Consider the following 21390-nt stretch of genomic DNA (forward strand, 5'->3'; position numbering starts at 1 on the left):
ACTGAAGAAAGGGCTTATTGTACTGGAGAGAGGCCAGTGGCATAACTGAAAGGGACTGAACTTTGGAATTGGGATGTAAAACTGTATTTGTGGATCCTGGCTCACAGAGCTGATGACTGCTGGTTGTTTTTGTGTTTTCCCATCACCAGTGTTTCCCGCCTGTTCTCAGATGCCAAGAGGTTACTCTTGTACAGCCAACAGGACACGAGCATAAAGGATGTCCAGAAGGTCCTGGGAAAACTGAGCAAGTTGGGAAACTCCTCTGGCTCAGGTAATGGCATAGTAGAAAGTCATCTACATATGGCATTTCTGGTCTTGTTAATTCTGCATATGTGTGTAAATTTCTGAAATGTACCATAATGGGATTGTGTGTGGTTATAATTTACAGCTCATCAAACCCTTTCCAATCCTGCAGAAGCACCTTAAGCCTCTCCTGTGTCAGAGCTTTGTGTGCTCTTTACCTTTTTCAGTGGAAGACAAAAGGGATGGTCTGTAATGCCAAGAATAGCAGCTGTTTTGAATGTGACACTACAATCCTTAGCCCACTGAAGTCAGTTCAAATGCTGACTTTCTCAGAGTCCAAGTAGTGTGTCTTTTTGGGAAACACTAGTTATGTTGCTATTGTGTCAGTGAAGCAGTGAATGCAATATAGCTACAATTAAGTGGTCTATCCCGAGCTCCAGAGGAAAGTGTGCTGGAAGAATGCAGATGAGGAAAAGCTGATGTTGGCCTCCAGTTTACAAACTCAAAGCTGATTATTATCTGACAATGAAGCCTCCATTTCCCTTCTTGGTGTTTTTTTTTCATTTCTGTATGACTGTTCGGTGTAGGATACTTCATTCTCTGCTGTTGTCTGGCAGGATTTTGAATGGTAGGGTCCAGAAGAAAATGTTTTGTCTTTGGGGCTCGCACAGCCCCATTTGCAGTGAAAGATGAGAATCCTTCCATTTTTAGCTTGCACGAGAAGGTCTGGTGTGCCTTCCTGTCCCATGCAGATGAGTAAGTGACTAGTGTGAGATCACACGGGAAACTTGGAGGAGAGCTGGGACATGAAACAGCTCTGCCCAGTCGGGAAATGTGGCAGGTCTCTCGTTATTGCCAGGTCTCTCTGACATGGCAACTTCTCAGAGTTCTTTGGGGTACTCTTCTCTGAAAGATGATTTCTCTTGGCTATTGTGTTAGTGCTGCATGTGTCTATTGGAAGTGATGGAAAGTAATGGTTTAGGAAGAAATACAGCAGGGAAATAGAGCAGGGAACACAGCCATCGAGTGTCTTCACCTCCAGCCTCTATCCAGGCATGTGGAGCTCTTTGAATGTAGGTGGTATTTTAGTGTTTTATCAAAGCTGTCCCTGGTTTTACAGCTGTGGTTCTTCCTAGCTCTCTTCATTTGAGCATGGCTGAGGCAGGCTCCAGGAAGAAAAATATCTGACCTTGTGTGAAGTGAATAGTTTCATGTCTGATGTGCCCTGAGCACACTTTTAAAGCAGAGATGGTGTTTTTACATCCTTTTCTGTGTTGCTCAGTATATTGCAGGTCACTTTGAAATCATCTGTATTGTTAGTGACAGGTTGGCAGATGTGTAGTGGCTGTATGTACAGACACAAACTGTGCAAGGGATTTGTCTTGGATATATAACCTTCCTCTCTCCCCGTCAGGGCTGTGCAGAATCCTGATGTGATCAGATCTCCAGGTGATACTGTTGTCTACTGACTCTCAGCATTAGTTGATACTTTTACTTATACATAAGGGACACCCTTGCTTACTGGGCTCAATATCCATACTGCCAGGCTCCCATCTTTTTACTCTGAGAACTGGTAAGTGGCATCGTCATGCTTTTCCTAAATCTGCAGCAGTTTTAAGGGGGAGAGGATGCAGAATGAACCCTTTGTGCAGCGATGGACACATAATGAACACAGCCAAAATGAGCTAAGCGGACTATTTCCCAAGGAGCAATTTAATACTGTTTTTCATGGACCTCTTCAAACCCTTGGTTTGACTTGGTGGTCTTGTGGGAACAAGGTCTCTCTGTCAGAATGACGAATGTTGTTGTTAGTGGATTTTACACTTTGTACCCACAGTAGTATCTGCAAGGTAACTCTTCCAAAGAGAGTAGATACTGGTGTTTTATATTAAAACATGCAGTGAACATCAGACATGTACATTTACAAGAAAACTATCAAAGCCATAAGCTGAAGCTGTCATTGCTGGGAAGGTTTGAGGAGGAGGAGTGATTCCAAGAAGCATTTCGCATAGGGAGTATTGTACAAGTTGAAAGTCAGAAGGCTCATGTTTCTCTATACTATAAAGACTAGCAGACTGACGGCAAAACTAAGCCTCAGACCAGTCATCAAAGATTGTATTTCTACAATAAAATATTTCAAATGTGTAATAAAATCAAGACTCTCTGTCATTAGAATGACAGACTGCCCATTGTTTGTAAGGCTTATAGGGAACAAAGTCTGTTTGTCCTTCTTATGATATGCTCATTTACAAAGCCTCCAACTTGGGGGTCGCTGCTTCCCACTCCTTGGCTGCCTGATTCATTCTCTGACAGCATGCATAAAACAGCATCCTCTAATCTTACAAGTGCTTGTGTATTTATGCTTAGCAATGCTTAGATTCCCGTGCAAGGAAGGGAACTACAGGTCAGCCCTTCAGCTGCTGTGGACAATGAAGTTTGAGAGATGCTTAAATCCTTTCCTCTCTGCGGCATTCCCTCCAGTGACTCTGGGAAACCTAAGACGACAGCAGGAGTGGATGTCAGATGTAAGCACACCTCCAAACCTCAAAGCACTGCCTTTATACATGTATTTCCCCAATTAGCAGGAGGGCTAATTGCCTGAAGAGATAATAATTGAAAACATTTGTAATGCCTCCTCTGTTCCAACTCTGGCCTGAACCTGAAGCCATGTGAATCAGTGGTGCAGACAGATGCAGCTTTGCAGCTTATGCTTCCCCAGTGGGAGGGACTGTATGCTCCCTACTGTGTGATGTGGGCTCTGCTGGAGTCTGCAGCTCCCTCGTCCCCTCTCATACTGGTGTGATGTCCTGCTTCCACATGTTTCCCACTGCTACCTAATGGCTTTGAAACAGGCTTCAGGAGGTGATCTTCCATTACTAGCATATAAATTGGAGCTGTGGTATAGATTTTGTTCTAATGCTAGTCATGCAGAGCATGCATGTCTGTATTTGGCTTCAGATGTTTGAATCTGTTTAGAGAGCACTTGCCAAAATCCTTTCACTTCAAGCTTCTTTAAAACAACCCTCGCAAACTAATGTTCAAGGTGTGACTGTTAGTGTTGTCTGATCTGAAAGAAGGCATGTGCTGACCCCTGGGGAAGGGAGACTTGCTTAAGATGGCAGGGTGCTTACACAGGTGCCTGCAAGTCAGTGTCTTGGTTAAAGACAAGGTAGGACGCTAAGATTTTGTGCAGGCAGTGCTGTGTGCTCATGCCAACAGGCTTTATCTTAGCCACTTCTTGATGAGATGGGAGGTAATCCCTCATAACAGGGCTGTTTGTCCAGGAGTTCGAGGAGTGGCTCCTGTTCTCTGCTACTCTGAGCTCCAGAAGAGCTCTCAGGTGAGAGAGGGGAAGGTGTTATCAGAGAGAACAGCCCACCCTTGCTTCATATAGCACCTTTTCTGGCCAGGATGAAGTACTAAATGGTGCTGTGAGGGAGTTCAGCATAGGCATCTCTTGTGCTGTATGGGTGCTGCTGTTCTAGGGCCACTTTCAGCAAGCCCTGAGCAGTGAAATCTATGGGCAGGCACACATGTGCCTTAACATAATAAATTTTGCAGGCAGATGCCCTCTCCTTCCCAGCACTTGTTACATCTCTGTCCAGCAATGTCACCAAGGTCTTAAACACTCATGATAAGCCAAATCAGAACAGAGAGTCAAAGACCTTGGTGATGGTACTTCCAAGAGCATAACATGGCTGCTGGGATTGCCACCTGCAGTAGGTTTGGCTCACTGCTTGCAGGCACTGGATTTGCAGCTGACCTGCAATGCCATTTTAGCAGAGGATAAAGTGTTTGCAAGAAATAAGCTTTCCTCCTGTTTTGAAAGGTGGAGATACAGCCTGCTGTTGGCTCTGAGGCACACTTTCTTTATTTCTTCCTTCTCTCTACAGGGCTCCCAAATACCTTGTTCTGCAGTGCCATGGGGTAATAAATCAACAGCTAAAATTCAAGCCACTTTCTTTGGTTGTTGCTAACAGTTGCACATATAAGCCAGTCTAGCTGGTATTTACTTCATTGCTCTTAGTTTTTGGTGATCCCAAAGGGCATGTTTCTATTATTCTTGAAACCAACCCAACTAAACAAAAATGGAGCAATGAAATAGGCAGAGGGAAACAAACGTTGCCTAAGAAATTGCATCAGATCTCAGGCTATTATTCCACATGTGCCCTGCCTTTCCCAGTTGTTTGCTGGATTAGTATTGTTCATAGTGTAGGAGAAACATTGGCTGGGTGGCATCCTCTGCTGATGTTGCACCCTGCTGCACAGGCCGATGTTGGGACTGAACAAGTTTGTAGCCCGTCTGGTCAGTGCTAATAGTGCTACTTTTTATTTTGACAGGTAAAGGATGATGGAGGGCTTGGGTTGAAGAGCAGCCTTGGGAGAGGCTTTCTGGTGGCATGTGTCCTGGTATATAATTATCAGGGTGCTCAGGGAAACAGGATGTTGTACATTATCTGCTAGATGATGTTAAAGTGATAGCTAACTCCCTCCTCAGTGTCTTCACCCTAACAAAAATGGCTCCACACCCTCAAGCTAAACATTTGAATTTATTCTTATACCTGGCTACCTCTCCCTAATTAAGCTGGTTTCCTCCCTGACCTCCCTTGGGAAGGATCCTAGCAAAAACCAGCCAGACTGGAATGAGGGCTAACAAACCATATGTCCAGGTGGCCTTCACCCCTGGAAACACCTGCAGACACCAGCTGCGCCAGGGTGGCATTCCTGTCATTGCACGGTTGCATGTAAATACACAACTGGGTTCTCTGATACTGTGCTCCATAGTGACGCACAGGTCTTTGCCTTTCCTGTAGGCTGGGGAAATTTTGCCAAAAACACTGCCCTGTGCTATCAGTAGAGAGATCTTGACTTGTAGGGGTGGGTAGGAAGGCTGCTTCACTTTCGTGGTTTCAGTACAGGTTACTCTGCGTTGGCTGTCAGCAGAACTCCCCAGGGCGTTCTAGCTGCTGCTGCCTCCCAGCCCAAAGCATCCAGCCAGGAAGGGGAGCCCGGGACTGCATGGGAACCAGTGTGGCTTCTGCTTTGGTCGGACGCAGTCTGTCAGGATGGAGCATGGGGAACAAGCTGCCAGTACTGGGTACTTGGATTGCACAAAGAGTTTTGTAGTATGTCACATTGATCGGCAGTTAGGAGATTCAGGTACACATAAGAGTTTTCCCACATCTGCATAATGAATTTTTTTCTTCACATCACTGGGTCTCGGAGCAGGCACAGACCTGAGCATCCTTAAATTTTTTTTGTAAGTAAATGGGAGTTGTGAAGGCAACTGCAGAACTTCCGGAAAAAACTTTCCAAAACATTCTTGGAAGGATGCTTTAAGTTCCTTACTACAGGTAGTGGACAAAGTCTGTGTGAATCCAATGGGTCTGTTATTTTTTCTGTCCTAAACTGAAACTGGGAGGCTGACAGTCAAGAGATAGGCAAAGGCAGAGGAGACTTCCTATGGCAGTGGGGGTCCCAAGTTGTGTGTTGGGCAGTTAGCTATGCAGCTTTTACTAGTGAGGTGGCATGATATTTGCTGAATTGTTACACATTTGCAGTTACCACTTTCAATAGAGTCTACTTCTGCTTTCTGTAATATTTTGAAGCCAAAGGTGAGATTGAAGTAATAAAATGATGTTGATAGAGGTTTAGGCACAAAGTCTGCTGCAGCATTAAATCTGTCACAAGGAAAATCATACTTGCTTCCCATGTTCAGAGGTTTCTTTGTCTGTAGCAGCATTGTTATTACATGACTTTGCTTAGAGGTTGAGATGGGTAAACAGATACAGCATAACGTGCATCACTGTCTTCTGATTCTACAGAACTGGGCTTTGGTGCCTGGTTTCGGTCTGAACTTCCCTTCTACTGAGATGCTTTTAAAGTGAGAGGTTTAGAATTATGCCAGCTTGGATTCTAGGTATGTATGGATGTGGGAGGGAAAGACTGAAATCCCTTTGAAAGTAGAACTGAAAAAAACCATGCAGTGTTATGTTAAATCTGGCCTTGCTGTAGTATCTGCACTATACTAGGTGACAGGAGGTTGAGAAAAACATTGCTGAGAATCCTATCACAGAAGACTGTACGGACCCTGTTAAAAACACATGAGAAGAATCACGTCAGCATTGGTCTGCACTGGTGAAGGGCTGCACTGGCAGTTTGGTTACTTTAAGACCAGCTAACCTGATGGTGCCAGCTAATGGTTTGACTGCATGCAGGGAAGCCAGCAGTGCTCATATCTACAATTAGCAACATAGCTATTCCAATAGATACCAAATCACTGTACCTTAAAGGCACCATCTTTATCTTGCTGTTAACTTGTCTAGATAAAGACACAATGATAAAGAAAACAAGAATTGCTTACTGTGCTTGTCACACTGTAAGTAATATTGGCATGTGCTGCAGAAGCAGGACAGTATTAAAAAGTTCTGTCTGCTTTCTTTAGTCTCCTAACACTCTTCAGCCTGACATATTTTGAACCAGTGAATAAAATTGAGAGTGTTAAGTAAACAATTACACCTTTCACACTCTCCTATTATCTCCCTCTTTTTGTTTGCAGCCTTATCAGTACAGCTTGCTAATACCAGCATTATGTTGCCAAAAACTTATGCTCAGTGTTAACTTCAATTTGCGTTTATTTTCTGTTTTCCACTCTCACACAGTTTCTGGATTTGTTCTTGGCGACTTCTAATCTCAGAGTATCAATAAATTGCCTTATTCGTGGAAGATTGCATTTGGTTTATTTAAGCTACAGCCTAAGGTTGGTTGAGAGAGCGGGACAGAGACTTTTCACATTGAGCTTGCTGTTAGTAGCCCCCTAGGAAACTTGTACCACTGTCATCTGGTGAAAAGTTTAGCTTTCTCGGGGGATTTCCGTGGGGCTGAGCTCTCATAAGAGTGGCTATTCTGAAATTGCCACAGTTGGAAAAGGCCCTGTCCACTTCTGTGTCCGACATGGTACTGAGGCCAGAGTGCCTACTTTGGATCTGACCTCCTGTATCTCTCAAGTTAATATTCAGCTTTGGTGCCTTCTCTAGTAATAATGTATCTCATCTTTAGTGTGCATTACGAATACTTATTACCCAATTTTTACAGCTTTCTTGTGAGCTAAATAAATAAACAGCTGCCAAGGAACTGGAGCCCTCATTCTGAAACACAGTAGGATGTGGCAGTTCTCAATGTAGTCAGGATGCAATAAAAGGTGATGGCTGTGAAATATTGTTTATGTGGAATCAAAGTTCATTTTTACCTAGGCAAGAGGATTGAGCACTGCTTGACCAAATTTTCTGAAAATCCATGAGAGTTCAATTTTTGTAGGCAGCCTTTTTCATGGGAAGCAGATGCTGTTATATTTAAATATTTTTTTGGTCATAAAATAAGTGAGTGTTAATGCCAGGATCCTGGCTAAAATCAAACAACATTCTACCTCCTGTTGCTGAATTTCTTTGTAGCTTCAACAAGCTGCAACACTCTTTACTTCCAACCCTAGCTTTTTTTTAGTGTTGCTGTGTTTTATCAAGTAGTGGTTGTCTTGTTTGAGATGTGTTTTTAGTTCAGGTTACAGGTTTTATGCTTGTGTTATACTTTGCACATGTTTTGTTTCCAAAATTCTTGAAAAAATCTTTTGAAATTAAATGCAAAAGCTGCAGAATAAAAAAAATTATACATATTTTAATGTATTAACTGAGTGTTAATTAACTGAGTTTGTAAAAACTACATATTACTTATACCTGTGTGGCATGAGATCCTCAGCTGATGAAAAAATGGTGTAGCTAATCTATTAGCTGAAGATCTTGCCCTAGCTTTTTTATGCTGAGCTGGCAGCACTAAGCTATATGTGGAGGAGATTCAGGCTGATCTGTGACACACAGATCCTCTGTAAAGAGCCCAAGTTTCCTTCCCCCCCACCTTAGTTTTAGTTTTAAGGATGGTGCAATAATAGACCCTTTCAAGGGATTTTAAATAACGACCTTTCCTGTGGTTTCTATTTTCCCCTCCCTGAGCCTTTCTGTTCTTCTAAATGTGTGTTTTTAGAGGCAAATACTACCTGAGTTAGTCCTTGATGCATTTTTGGTTGACACTGGCAGAAGGTTTGCATGACTACAGCCAGCCAGAACTTAATAAGCATAAATTATTACATCTCAGGAGGTCCTTTCCTTGTAGTTCTGTCTGTTTTAGCAAGTGCAGCTGAACCATAACTGGACCATATCTGAGGCTGAATGAGCATACATGTATGCTAGAAGGGGATTTGCTGATGGGGCAAAGACAGCTTACTGTAAAGATAGCAGTATCTCAAGTGAGTGCTTGTTCTGACTTGTGCCAACCAGCTGCTTAGGAAAGCAGCAGCTGTTGTCTACGCAACAAAATGCTACTTCAGAACAGTGGTGCGTTGCCACTTGAGACAAGATGCGGACATGAAAGCACATTGTCCCAACACCTTTTCTCATAGCAAAGGCACAGCTGTGTGATGACATGGTCAGCAGCCATCAGGTATCCCCGCTCACCTATGTTATTACTGTGCTCTTTTCACATAGTTGCTCACTGCCCAGCAGGTAGGGAAAAGTGTGCTGTAAAGGCAGAGAACAGAAATCAAGACAATGGAGTAGCCCTTTAAGGCCACAAGTTTTCCTTTTCTTCCTTTTCATGTTACCTCTTGCTGCTTCCTGAAGCAAATGCAAAGAATTTTACCAGTGCATCCATATAAATAATGCACAAGCCCTCTCCAGCAGTACACACTCAGTTTTCTTCAGGTTAACTGCACTGCTTTGGGATCCAGTCACAACAACCCCATGCAACACTACAGGTTTGGGGAAGAGTGGCTGGAAAGCTGCCTGGCGGAAAAGGACCTGGGGGTGTTGGTCGACAGCCAGGTGAACATGAGCTGGCAGTGTGCCCAGGTGGTCAAGAAGGCCAATAGCATCCTGGCTTGTATCAGAAATAGTGTGGCCAGCAGGACCAGGGAAGTGATCATGCCCCTGTACTTGAATACTGTGTTCAGTTTTGGGCCCCTCACTACAAGAAGGACATTGAGGTGCTGGAGTGTGTCCAGAGAAGGGCAACAAAGCTGATGAAGGGTCTGGAGCACAAGTCTTATGAGGAGCAGCTGAGGGAACTGGGGTTGTTTAGCCTGGAGAAAAGCGGGCTGAGGGGAGACCTTATTGCTCTCTACAACTACCTGAAAGGAGGTTGTAGCGAGGTGGTTATTGGTCTCTTCTCCCAAGTAACTAGCGATAGGACGAGAGGAAATGGCCTCAAGTTGCATCAGGAGAGGTTTAGATTGGATGGATATTAGGAAAAATTTCTTTACCGAAAGGGTTGTCAAGCATTGGAACAGGCTGCCCAGAGAGGTGGTGGAGTCACCATCCCTGGAGGAGTTAAAAAAACATGTAGACATGGCACTCTAGGACATGGTTTAGTAGGCATGGAGGTGTTGGGCTGACAGTTGGGCTAGATGGTCTTAGGGGTCTTTTCCAACCTTAATGATCCTATGATTCTATGCTGGTACCCAGGGCCAGGTTCCTAAAGCAACAAGAGGCACTGCTCTTTTCTTTGTCTACTAGTAATGTTCCTGTCCTCCATGTAAAACAGAGGACACTGGTATTGGTGGAAGTACTCCAAGGTGTATTTTCAGCGAAGTTATGACAGTACTGAAGGGAGGGAATGGTTAGTATATTGACAGTCCAGAAGAACACCAACCTGAAGGATGAGCTCCTCAGACTACCAAGGTAGGGTCTGTTGAGAGCATCCCAATGTGAACAGCAGTATAGTGTTGTACTTAGGATACAAGAGACATTATCTCTAGCCAAGACTTTATGGGAATTTGGGCAACCCATATCTACTAAGCATCTACTTTTCAGTCTTTCCCAAAGACAGAGAAAATTCTTTAACTATTTTGAAGTGCTGTTGCTCAATAGTCTAATTTATACTAGTGAAGGGGCTGAATAGTTGCCAGGGTTGCCCTAAACTAGGCAGAGAAAACAATCCCTTGTCTTAGTACTGAAGCTTGATTTTTTTTTCTTCCCTTCCTTTGGACTGGAGTCTCAAAAGCAAAATCAAATTACTATCCATAAGGATAACTTTCCAATGACCAACTAAATTTAAACATAGGGAGCAATTGTGGGAGGTTGAAATAACTTAATGTAGGTACGTTTTCAGTATAAGTAGACAGTGTTTCTGCTTAAACTAATTGGACTATAGTGATTGGCTTATCCTTGTTAATATTTAGCATTTTTTGCTACCTCTGGGATGGGTTTGACCCTTTATTCTGGAGGTGGCTTCTGCTGTTGTGTGCTAGATGACAGGCATTAGGACTTGGCACTAAATCCAGAAGTAACAGGTCTTCGTGGATGTAGGGGAAGCAAGAGCCACTATGAACTGCTGACTGCAGACTTGATACTGTGTTAAACTTTAAAAGAAGTCTGATGTGAGTCAGGTTCCCTAAATCTGTGATGAGTGAGAGGAAGGGAGCTGTGGCAGGGTGAGGCTTCACACCCAAGGGAGGGGTGGCTTTTTCCTCTTCTCAGCAGCCTTTCTGTGCAAGGCTAAACAAAACAAACATAAGTATAGGACAGTCAGGGTGCTTTGATCCTGGGTGGCTCTGCCTGCCATTTTGCTTAAGGTTCATCATTACCCATACTATTTTCATGGGGGAAGTCTTTCAAACTGGATAGCTGGTGCTGTGATATGTTTCAAGTAGCATGATACTGTGGGGTGGTTCTGCGTGCTTGTTTTGGGGCTTTGAAATGGTTCTGATATAGGTGTCTTCTGTTTGCATTTGAACCGGCATCTCCCAGATGCTTGCTCATGTAGCCAGCTCATGAAAACCCTTCTGGTGTTAGTAATGGTCACTTGATTAAAATGTCCAGTCCTGCTTTTTCCTGTGACTTGAATTTCCACTGAATTTAAGGTCACTTGCTCAAGTACAAGAAATTCTGGACAGGGTCCTCCTTGGTTACAGCTCATACTTTCAACTTCTCCTTAGCTCTATGCTTTTTAATAGCATAATGTAATTCCTTGCATGCTCACATCAGTATTTGCCATTAGAATAGTGGTATGTGTCTGGATGTGACCATGGTGTTTCGTTTCGAGTCTGTCTATTGATTTTTTTAATGTATTTTACTGTGTCTGAGAGGATGTTTTGAAACATCTAAAATCTGAGTATTATCTAGGGCATAATGTTCCTAGTGCAGTCAAAATCCAATCTTAACAGCAAACCCTTACATTCTGCCTCTTTAGAAGCACTTCTCTTTCTCTGAGCTGGATTTGACCTTTAGAGACCTTCTCCATAGCCTGTACCAATTCAGAGGCTGAGAAATTTGCAGTTTGTCCTTATTCTGTGAAAATTGGCAGGAGAATTTTCAACCAGTTATACCTGCCATGCGATTTGGAGCTCTGCTTGGGATTTGCTTCCTAATGCAATACAGGGAAGGTACTTAGGATGTTTCCTTTAAGCCTGCTTCACTTTTTTGCACTGTTAGAAGCCTGAATAAATTTTTTTCTATTTTTTCATTTGCAAGCTGTATTTCACAGTTGTCTGTGCTGAAAGCAGAACTTGGCTTGCAGCAGGGGAAGACACAGGAATATCTGTTCTGTGGTGGTTACACAGGGCCTAGGGAGGTGGTTGGATGCATCCCTTCATAGACAGAAGGTCTGCAGGCTGCGTTTGCTGGCAGGACTGCTGGTGACCAGCCTGTGGCTTTTGCTTCTGTGCCTTGTGTCTTTGCTTTCTGATGCAGTTTTCCAGTTGTTGTGTTTGTCATACAGGAGGGGGGGCTGATGGCATTTGGGACTTAAAGTACTACCCGAAGAGATGTATGAGCCTTGTGTTTGCTGCTGACTTTCCATGAAGGTTGGAGGTGGGATCTCAGCTGGCTTAAATGGGCTCTGCATCCTTGAAGCCAACATACTCCCAGTGAAGGCTAATCAAGGACTGGTCTCTTGTTTGTGCACCAGTACATGGTATCAGCTGTGCTTTCTGCCAGAGTGATTGTGCTGGCTGCTATTTTTAAAGCTCTTCTAAGCAAAAATGGTGACTTGTAGAGGAATGGAGATGGTCCCAGTGTCTGCAGTCCCAAGATGAGAGGGGAGGCCTGGGCCTGTTGCACAACATTTCCCTTTCTCCCAGAAGAGATCCTAGCTGCTGGAGATGGACAGCAGGCTGCCTCCTCCCTACTCACATCACCATTTGACATGGCGAATACACGATAGACGATGGGCTCTGGTTAAGTGGGTGCTCACTTAGGTATTATCTAATGTCTGCAGAGGCAGTACTGTTTTACACATCTGGTGGACACAGAACAGAGCTGTAGCCTACCATAAAAGCAGGTCAAGCCATGGCTGCAGAAGGAACAGCACTTCCGACTGTGAGCAAATTAGGCTTGTATTTTCACACTAGCCAATCCTGCACAACAGGCCTGCTGAGCTGCTTGATTTCTTGTCAGCAAATCAGGGTATGGCTGTCCAACTTGTTCAGAGGATGGTTTTCTGAAGTATCAATAGGGTTACAAGCAGCTCTGAGAGCTATTCTCACCACACAGGGGGAAGAGTTCCTTATAGGAAAAGGAAAATTAAAACAGTGATTGCTTTAAAAAAACCTTAATGTTATTTTATCACGCTTTCTGGACATGTTGTCCGAAGTTAGAAGTATAGCGAGGGCAGATGAAAATTTGCTGCCTTGCCAAGCCCAGCGCTGGCCCATCTGAAAGGTTTGCTTTTCACATTGAGATCAGGGTCATTGGCTCAGTAGGGTACAATGCTGTAACAGGCTTCAACCTTAGGAAATCGCTGTTTCCTCTGGGTGATCGTCAGTTCACAAGTCATTCAGTCTTCAGTTCCACTGTTGAACTTGCTTGAAAGCCCATTTTTATTTTTATGGGAAGTAGCTTCAGACATCTTTTGTCTATAAATCACAGTGATGGGTAATGAGCGTGAAAATCAGTTGAGGTGTTCAAGTGCACCCATCATGTATTCCTGAGGAATACTTCCCAGATACTTATTTGAAAAATTTGTATAGAATTCCAGTGTAGAAGGTAATTCTGTGGCAGCACTTCATTTGCCTGCCCTGGTCCTCTCACTGTGTGAGGGTTTGCTGAATGCTAAGGCAGGTTTCTAGCCAGAGTCCTCATAGTGGTCACATGTGCCACTAGTAAATGCTTTCAGCTGCTGGAGCTCTAGCTCTTGCTCTCAGCTTCGGCATCTTCATGTGCTTGTGTCTTGCAAGAACTCCTGTTGCTGGAATATAACCAGTGAACAAGCGATGCCCTGGGTGAGGCAGGCAGTGTGACTGTGGAGTCTTGTGACCTTGTCCTCCGGTTGTGCCTGGGTGCTGTGGAGCGGGGTTGCACAGGCTTGACAGCCAGCTGTGCGGTCAGGCTGGCGTGGGTGCCTCGGTTATTGCCCTCACGTGGGAGTGCTGCGGAGGTGCTGCACACCCACCTCCCTTGCTGTAGAAGTGCGGTTTTACCTGAGTGGGAAACCGGGAGCTGTGAATCTGAACTTGTTGTGCAGGGAGAAGAAAGTGCCTTATTTGCTCACTTGCTACTCTTCCTTGCTCTGCTCTTTCTGTTAACTGGTGGAGATAGGTGCCTCGGCTGTATTGTGCTGGGAACCCACTTGTCTGTCTTGTCTCCTTCGGGCACTCGTGGAAACCTGCTGATTCAAAAGAATGAAGCTAAAGCTTCTCATGCCCTGTCCTGTTTCACTGTTTCATCTTGCTGTGATGCCTTAATGCTGCTGCTACAGAAATGATTGGGTTGCCCTATGAGCAGTCTCTGTGATGGGAAATAAAGGGTCATAATTTAACACCAGCTTCCTTGTTGCCTTGATGCTTGGCTGTGAGGAATACAGGCTTAGCCAAAGGCTAGTAAATCTTCCAACCACAACGTATATACAGAAAACAACATAATTGTTTTTGCCTTGCATGTTCCATCAGTAAGGAGTGAAATCCCCTGAAGATAAATAGTCATGTAAAAGATAAATAGACACACTGCCCTGCTTTCCTCTTCGCTTCTGAATTAACTTACGGCATGAATCCCCTTCTGCCCCTTCCTTCACCCAGTTCCTTGTAGGGACTTACGGCATGTGAAGCTGGGAAGTAAACAGTAAATCCGACTGTCACATTGTTTTCACTGAGTTTGTTAGTTTTAAACTGGCTGAAAATCTGGTTTATTGTAGATTATGGGCACAAACCCTTTGGGCAGAAACCCCACAAATTGAAGTCAGACCTGGTGAGCTTTGTACTCTACGGTTCATTGAGATATGTTGAAATACCACTTGCGTGCCTTTTATTTTTAGAAGGCAGCATTCAGGATATGAAAACTGTAGCCACAATTTCCGTGGGGTTTTGTTTTTCTACCCTATTGTTTAATTTTAAAAGACGCTGCACCATTAAGTTTCTGGAGGAAGGTATGAGCCCTCTGTGCTTCCAAGTGAAGCAAGAAAGAATGGGAGAGAAGCTTGAGGAGGGTAGTCTTGCTCTGTAACCTCTCCCCACAGGCTTGTTTCTCCCACTTGCCTGTGGATATTCCCAGTATTGCTGGAAATGGTCACTGCTTACTGTGGGACCTTGTCATGGTCATGCTTGTAGTAAGATCAGCAAATTAAAACTGGTTCCTGGCTGTGGTTTCTCTTGCTCTTTCCTGCATTGAGCCACCTTTTGAGCTTGTGACAGTAACTGGGGATGTGCTGCTAGAATGAGAACGCTAAAAACCTCTGGCTGTGGAGCATGTATGGACCATGGACACTTTCTTCACCACACAATCAGTGCTTCAGTTCTGATCTGCATGGAATGGAGACCCCACGTAACACTGACTTGCTATTTTTTATAATGAACAATTTTTGTTTTGCTGTTTGATTTAACTGATAATGTACCAAGCGTGGAGGTTCTGTTTTTCTTTGCTTATTCATGTGGATGTTGTGAGCTCCTTGAGTAGGTTTTTTCTGTTGTCACAATGATTTGATTCTTAAGCAAGGAATGACCAGCCTAGCTCTCTGTGCTCAGGCGTGAAGGTGCTGGAAAAGGTTGAGCTGTCAGGAACATGTAAATCTTAAAAAGATTTTAAACAGTGTGTCAGTCCTGTAGGAGATGCTCTGCAATCTGAAAATCATGAGTTTCTGGTTTCCATGCCCACAGTTCAGCCCCTAAGGTTGGTTTGAACTGTGTGGAAACGAAGGACAGCTGTGCCTTTCATGAAGTCAGTATCAGTGAAATGCTGCCATGTGTGGTTGTCTAATCCTGACCTGTGACTTCAGAGAGGAAGGGTAGTTTTGTGGTTAAGGCACAAGACCTCCAGCTCTGGGAGCTCTCAGTTCTTTTGGAGGCTTCCTTACGTGACTGTAGAGGACCTTTCTCCCTGCCCCACGTGGGACATGGACTTCTCCTCTCCTGCTTATTTCATGTGGATGGGGACTGTCTCCTGATTTGTTGCTGTACAATGCCTGAGCTGGAGCTAGGCAGAAGGAAAGCATTGCAGCCCCACTGGGCCTGCTGGCATTGGGAGTTACTTGCATGGTTTATAAGAAAAGCGTCTGTTTACGTTCTCTGCTGTTCTGCTGTTGCTCCCTTGGGGTCGTCAGGACTGAAACTGTGAAAGTAGTCTACTATGAGGACAAGCTACCTCAGTATTACTTCTGGAGACATGCATCCCACCACTGAGTCAGTGAGAGGGTTCACATCAGATCTGACGGTCTTTGAGTGTGGTTGCTCAGTCTGACCTCAAGTTCGTCTCCACATTTGTGCCTGGGGCTTGTCTTGGTTGCTGGGACCTGAGGTTTCAGCCAGGGGGCTGTACCCTGTGGTGGTGGTGAGGGGAAGCATGTGGGACTGGCTGCCCTGGTTTTATGTTGAAGATGAAGGGGGGAGGGAAGGAGAGGCTGCACATCCATGTCGGCGAAAGTATGTGGAGAGACTTCTTTCCAGTCTGCTGTCTGGATGCTGCAGCTGCATCGCTCTGTGCCAGCTGGTTTGCAATAGCTGACCATACCAATGCTCTTGGTCAGTCTCAAATGTGAGAGAAGATGCATGAGTTAAATCAGGTTTGAGCTGACATATTTTGCCTCACGTTTTTTGAGTAACTTGATAGTGTGTCTGAGCTTTTATGGCAGGAAAATATTGCAGTAGTAGGCCTCTGGTTGTAAAATGTGTTCTTCCACTCCACATGTTTGCATTATTAGGTAAGCTTGGTATTAGCCTTCAAAAGACTTGCCTGTTTCTTTTGTTTTCTATTTTTGGAGGAGTTCTCTTAACTAATGCTCTTGTATTTCCTTAGGCCTTAGTGGGCAAGCAGCCTTGGAGGAGAATGGCTGTTTTCAAGAGGAAACCTCTATTAACTCTTGTCTTTTTGAAGTATCCAGGGTAGGAATTTAGACTGATTGCAGTGTTCGGTGCTTTTCTGTGGTTTCACGTGCAAGTCATTATGCATGCCTCCATAATTGAGGGGGATTGCATAAGATACTGAGCCACAAGTGCTGGAAGTAGGACCAGATAGGGTGGGGGAGAAAATGCATGGTAAGAAGGGTTGGCTATTTGCTTAGGGCACTGCAGTGGGACCATGGTGTTGGGATTCAGTCCCTTGTTCTCGCAGAGCTTCCATGTGTGGTCTTGGGCAGACAAGGGTTATGACCAGTGAGCAGGGGTTCGTGACTGTGGCTTGGCTGGAAGTCAAGCATTGTCCCACAAGCAGTTTTGGTAACCTTACGTTCTGTTCCCTTCGTGTTTTCCTTCAAATGATGATGAAAACTCCTTCAGACTTTCGTAGGAGTTGCCTTGGAAGGCAGCTTCGATTTTCAGCAAATTCTAGTGCTGAGCAAGTCTGAAAATGCTCAGCATGACAAAAAGGCAAGGGAGAAATGCTCTGTTAACACTGGGCTGGTTAATTACAGTCATGGAAGAAGGCAGGCTTTTTGTTACTCCCATCATGATTACAGACAGGCCAGCAGGAATCCCAATGTAGTTTAGGTTGCTTTCCTGCAATTACCTATAGAATATGTTCCCAACCAAGAAAATCCTGCTTCTGTATGGCAAAAAAAACCCCAAACCAAACAAAAAAGCTTAGGCAAACCCAAAAGCAAAACAACAATGAGGAAACAGAAAAGTAGGAGAATTATTGCTTGGTTACATTTTTTTAAAAGGTGTGTGGCCCTTTAAGAGGAGCTTGAAAAAGATTTTAAATGGGGACATATCAAATGAAAAAACTTGCAAACATTTGATCTGTGTATGGCAGTGTGCCTTCAGCCAGCTACCCCTTTGTCTATCTGAGTTTCCGAACTGTTGATGATCTCACCAAAAAATAAACAAGCTGCAGAAGTGTTTAGGGAGTTCAGTGCATTTAGGAAGTAACCAAGGAATCAGAGTGGGAGGAATTTTTCCTCCAGTTGCGGTGCAGCAGGGTGCTTTAGCCTGTGCTGGAAAGAAAAGGATGTTTTTACGTTATTGCAGGAGCCAGCTCTTTTCCCAGCCTTTCCCCGGGCTGGGAGAGGGGATGGTGGTTGATTTTTGGTGTTGGGGTGCAGCAAGGTATTTGCACGGCTTGGTCAAAACCAGTATATTGCTGAGTGGTCGGGCTGGGAGGGAGAGAGGAGGGTGAGGAAGAAACTTTCGTCCCAAAGTAACCTCTGTGTCGCCTCAGCAGAGAGGGGTGATTTACTTTTTCGCATGGAACAAAAAGGCAACAGGGAGTTTGTAACGGGATATGTAGACGAGAGAGCAATGACCGTCAGTAACCCCCGCGTGCTTCGTGCTGCCAGAGCAGAGCGCGTGGCTTCCTCCCCTCGCCGGCTGCTCTGCCAAGCTTGGGAAGTGGCACCCGCATGCCCAGCATGCTTTTTCCTGAGTGTTGGGCTTTCTTGAGGGTATCGCCCACTGAGCTAAGCAAAAAACATGAAAGAGGGGAAAAAAAATGTTCTGTTACAGCTGTTCCCTATGGGAGGCAGAAGGTACAAACTCTTGGGGCTCTTTTGCATTACTTTCCCTTTAGAGCTGGTTTTTCACTCTTTGCCGTGGGCTGTGGCATCGTCTCTTCCTAGAGTAGAAAAAGCAGCGTGACATGTAGCTGGTTGACTTGGCTTGGCCTGGAAGTCTTCACCCCGGTAAATCCCATGAGACTTGCTCTCTCAGCTCCTCCTGGCAGAGCTGCTTTCCTCATCCCTACTTATTTAGGCATAGTAAAGATAGAATTGTCCTCTCTTGGTTTGGGGAAAAGAAAAAAACGAACCACAAAACTACCCAAACCAGTATGAGGGTCAGTTGCTTAAGCTCCAGGTTTGGGAACTTTAATAGTGTACATGGATTATAATTTCCAGATTCCAGGTTCCCCTCTGCTGTGATGGAGATACAAATTTGTTTTAAACCAAGAGCTGAAAAACCAGTGTCTTCAGAAGGTGAAGGTTTTGGGAAAGAAAATGGAATTGAAAAGCATTTGCAGAGATTTTGCCAAGTGGTTAAGATTGCTTCCTAGATCTGTGTGTGATTCTGTAGCATATCTGTGTGCCTGCATATGTCAGACTTTGATATTTATGGTACAGTACGTCTATTATTAACATAATTAAATACAGGCTAGTAAACCCCTCTGTGGTCCATGTACCAGCTCAGGCCTGTGTTCAGTAACAACACAGGGATTAAGTGAAGCTGAATCTTTGTGCAGCTGAAGTTCAGTAGCAACACAGGGATTAAGTGAGCTGAATCTGGCTAATGCTGGAGTAGATTTCACCCCACATCAGGGGAGCAGCTTGATGTGCCTTCCTTCTTCTGTGTATGTATGTGCAAATTGAGCTGAAATAATGATGTTAAAGGGAGTTGTTTTTAAAGGTTCTTTTTTTTTTTTTGAGATCAAGACATCATGGATTGACATCCATGAAAGCTGCCAAGTTTGAGCACTTTGCCAGCAGCTCTTCTTTTCCCTTTGTGCTGTGGTTTGTGTAATTCCCTCTCCCCCATTTTTCAGCTTTGCTTTTCCTGTTCAGAGCTCTCATGTGAGTTTCCTTTTGGCTTTGCCCTGACCAGAATGTTGCTTGTTTTGTCACTTTCCAGACTTGAAACTTCGGGATTTCCTGGTTGACAATGAGACGTTCTCAGACTTCCTCCATCATAATGTGTACATGCCATCATCTGCAGTAGAGGAGCTACTGGATGCAGAGGTCAACCTCCAGCAGGTAAATAGCTCTTTCAACCACTAACATAATGCTTGTCTATTGTTTGTTTAACCATAGTGCCAAGATCCACAGTGCAGGACCCCTCTGTGCTAGGTGTTGTACAAACACAGAGAAAAATGTAATCCCTGCTTCTCTCTTCCCTCTTGCCCTCAATTTACTGTCTTATTCGGTTGTAAGATGTAAAAGCACTCTGAAACCCACATGCAAATGTTTTGATCTGCTTAAGAAAATAGCCTAGTACCCTTCAGGCTAAATTGAAATTCTTCTTTCCTGTTTTTTTTTTTTAACCCAAGTAAAACATTAATTAGGTTGCTAGTGCTGTTCAAACTGTTTTACTTCGATTAGAAATAAAAATGGGATGGTTGTTTGGTCACTCAGCATGGATTGGAGCAGGGTTTCTCTGCCTTAGACTCCTGTGCAGCAGCAGGAGGCATGCTTTTCGGTCTGTGGCCAGCTTTTCAAGACAGACAGTAAACTTGTACATTGAGTAGTACAAGAGAGTCCTGATCTCACATGAAACTCCTGAGTGCTCCCATGATTGGAGCTTCATAAACACAGGCAGTGGTGACAGTGGGCTGGAGCCCCTGTCTTGGGATGGCTGTCTGCCATTGTCAAGCTCAGAACATGTTTTTTGCTAGGCTGGATGAATTAGTCTACCAGCATCCTTTCTAATGCAGAAGTCAGAACTGGTTGCTTCAGACTTCAAAGGAAGACCTGTGGTTCTCTTAAGGCAGTGCAAAAGGAGGAGGAAATCCATTCTGCTTCCCAACTCCAGATCAGATTTTTTTCTTTGAAGTGGAGTTGATTAATGGTCCTTTCAGACTTTGTTTTCATGTAGTTACAGATGCTGTCCCCCTTCGTACACATTGTCTCATTCATCAGTGAATTCTACGAAGCCATCTGTTTTAGTGCAGTTTGATAATTAATCCTACAAGTTAACGATATGTTCCACTAAAAGTGAAGTGGAAAAAAAAATTCTTAACCATTTTAGGCTGCAAGTTTTGTTTTACTTGAAACTACTTTGCCTGAAATTCATGCTAGATTAAAACAGAATCGTGCTATGGATGGTTCTGCAAGGATAACCAGAAGGCTTCAGCCACAACAACATAGTCGTTCTCCCTAAGCTGATGGAAAGGCAGAAAGATTTTCAAAAAGGCAAAGCTCTTGACCTTATGTCATGTGACTGCCATATCGGTGTTATACGGCAAAGCCAGTGGAAGAACAGCTTAGCTTTTATCTACATAACGTATCTGAAGGGTGGTGAAGGGCTAATCAGTCAGCTAGTTCTTGCTTGAATGCTTTAAGCTTTGTTCTTGTTTGTGGAATTCTTGTGCTGATTCTGCCAGGACACTGGGAGTGATGTTATTTAGTCTTACCAGTGGTTTGTGCTCTGGGATGGCAGGAAGAGCTAACCTAAGCAACAGGGCAGTAAGCTGTAGAGGAGGGCAGTGGCCCACCAAATCTTTCTTTGAGCACTTTTCTAATACATATAATAATTGAGAGGCAGAGCGCTCTCTTCCTGCAGTATGACTTTATCTGACTCACAAAATGGACCCCTTTGATTTTGCTGGAGATCTGGGGTGGAGATCTGACCTCACTACTGAGCTGCACAGTGACTGCAGTATTAATAGGCAATAGTTCTTTGGTCTCTGACTGTATGAGGGGGTCACAGCTTCATTCACAATGTCATATAGAAGGGCCTATTCAGAGTCTGCAAACATCTCACAGCAAATACAGCCTTCTCCTGCAGTCTGTTAGTGTCCTGTGCTTGTTCAACAAGCCCAGAAGTTACGATTTGCAAGCAAGTAAGGAACTGAAATCACCAAGGAGATGGGACTGTTGTTCACTGGTGTTACTGTAGTGACAGTACTCCAACATGCCAAGCAGAGTTGTGTATCCAGCATACTGAATACAGTGCAAATACATAAAAAGGGCCAAAGCCTTGTCTTGATGGGCATGTTGCTTGCTAGGGCAGAGTGGTTCAACCTTGTGTTTCTCTGA

The 21390-nt window shown here is 44.2% G+C and overlaps 1 protein-coding gene across 3 annotated transcripts in view; it reads left to right on the forward strand.

Annotated features, from left to right (window-relative positions):
• Window positions 1-21390, forward strand: part of ABCA1 (ATP binding cassette subfamily A member 1) — a 97446-nt gene that overhangs the window by 27367 nt on the left and 48689 nt on the right. For all 3 annotated transcript variants that reach the window (XM_072859896.1, XM_072859895.1, XM_072859897.1), the window contains 2 exons: window positions 150-271; window positions 19268-19389. In XM_072859896.1, coding sequence (XP_072715997.1) covers window positions 150-271; window positions 19268-19389 — 244 coding nt within the window. The remainder of the gene's footprint in view (window positions 1-149; window positions 272-19267; window positions 19390-21390) is intronic.

The sequence above is a fragment of the Ciconia boyciana genome, chromosome 4 (genome assembly GCF_034638445.1).
Source record: "Ciconia boyciana chromosome 4, ASM3463844v1, whole genome shotgun sequence".
In the NCBI taxonomy this organism is placed as follows: Eukaryota; Metazoa; Chordata; class Aves; order Ciconiiformes; family Ciconiidae; genus Ciconia; species Ciconia boyciana.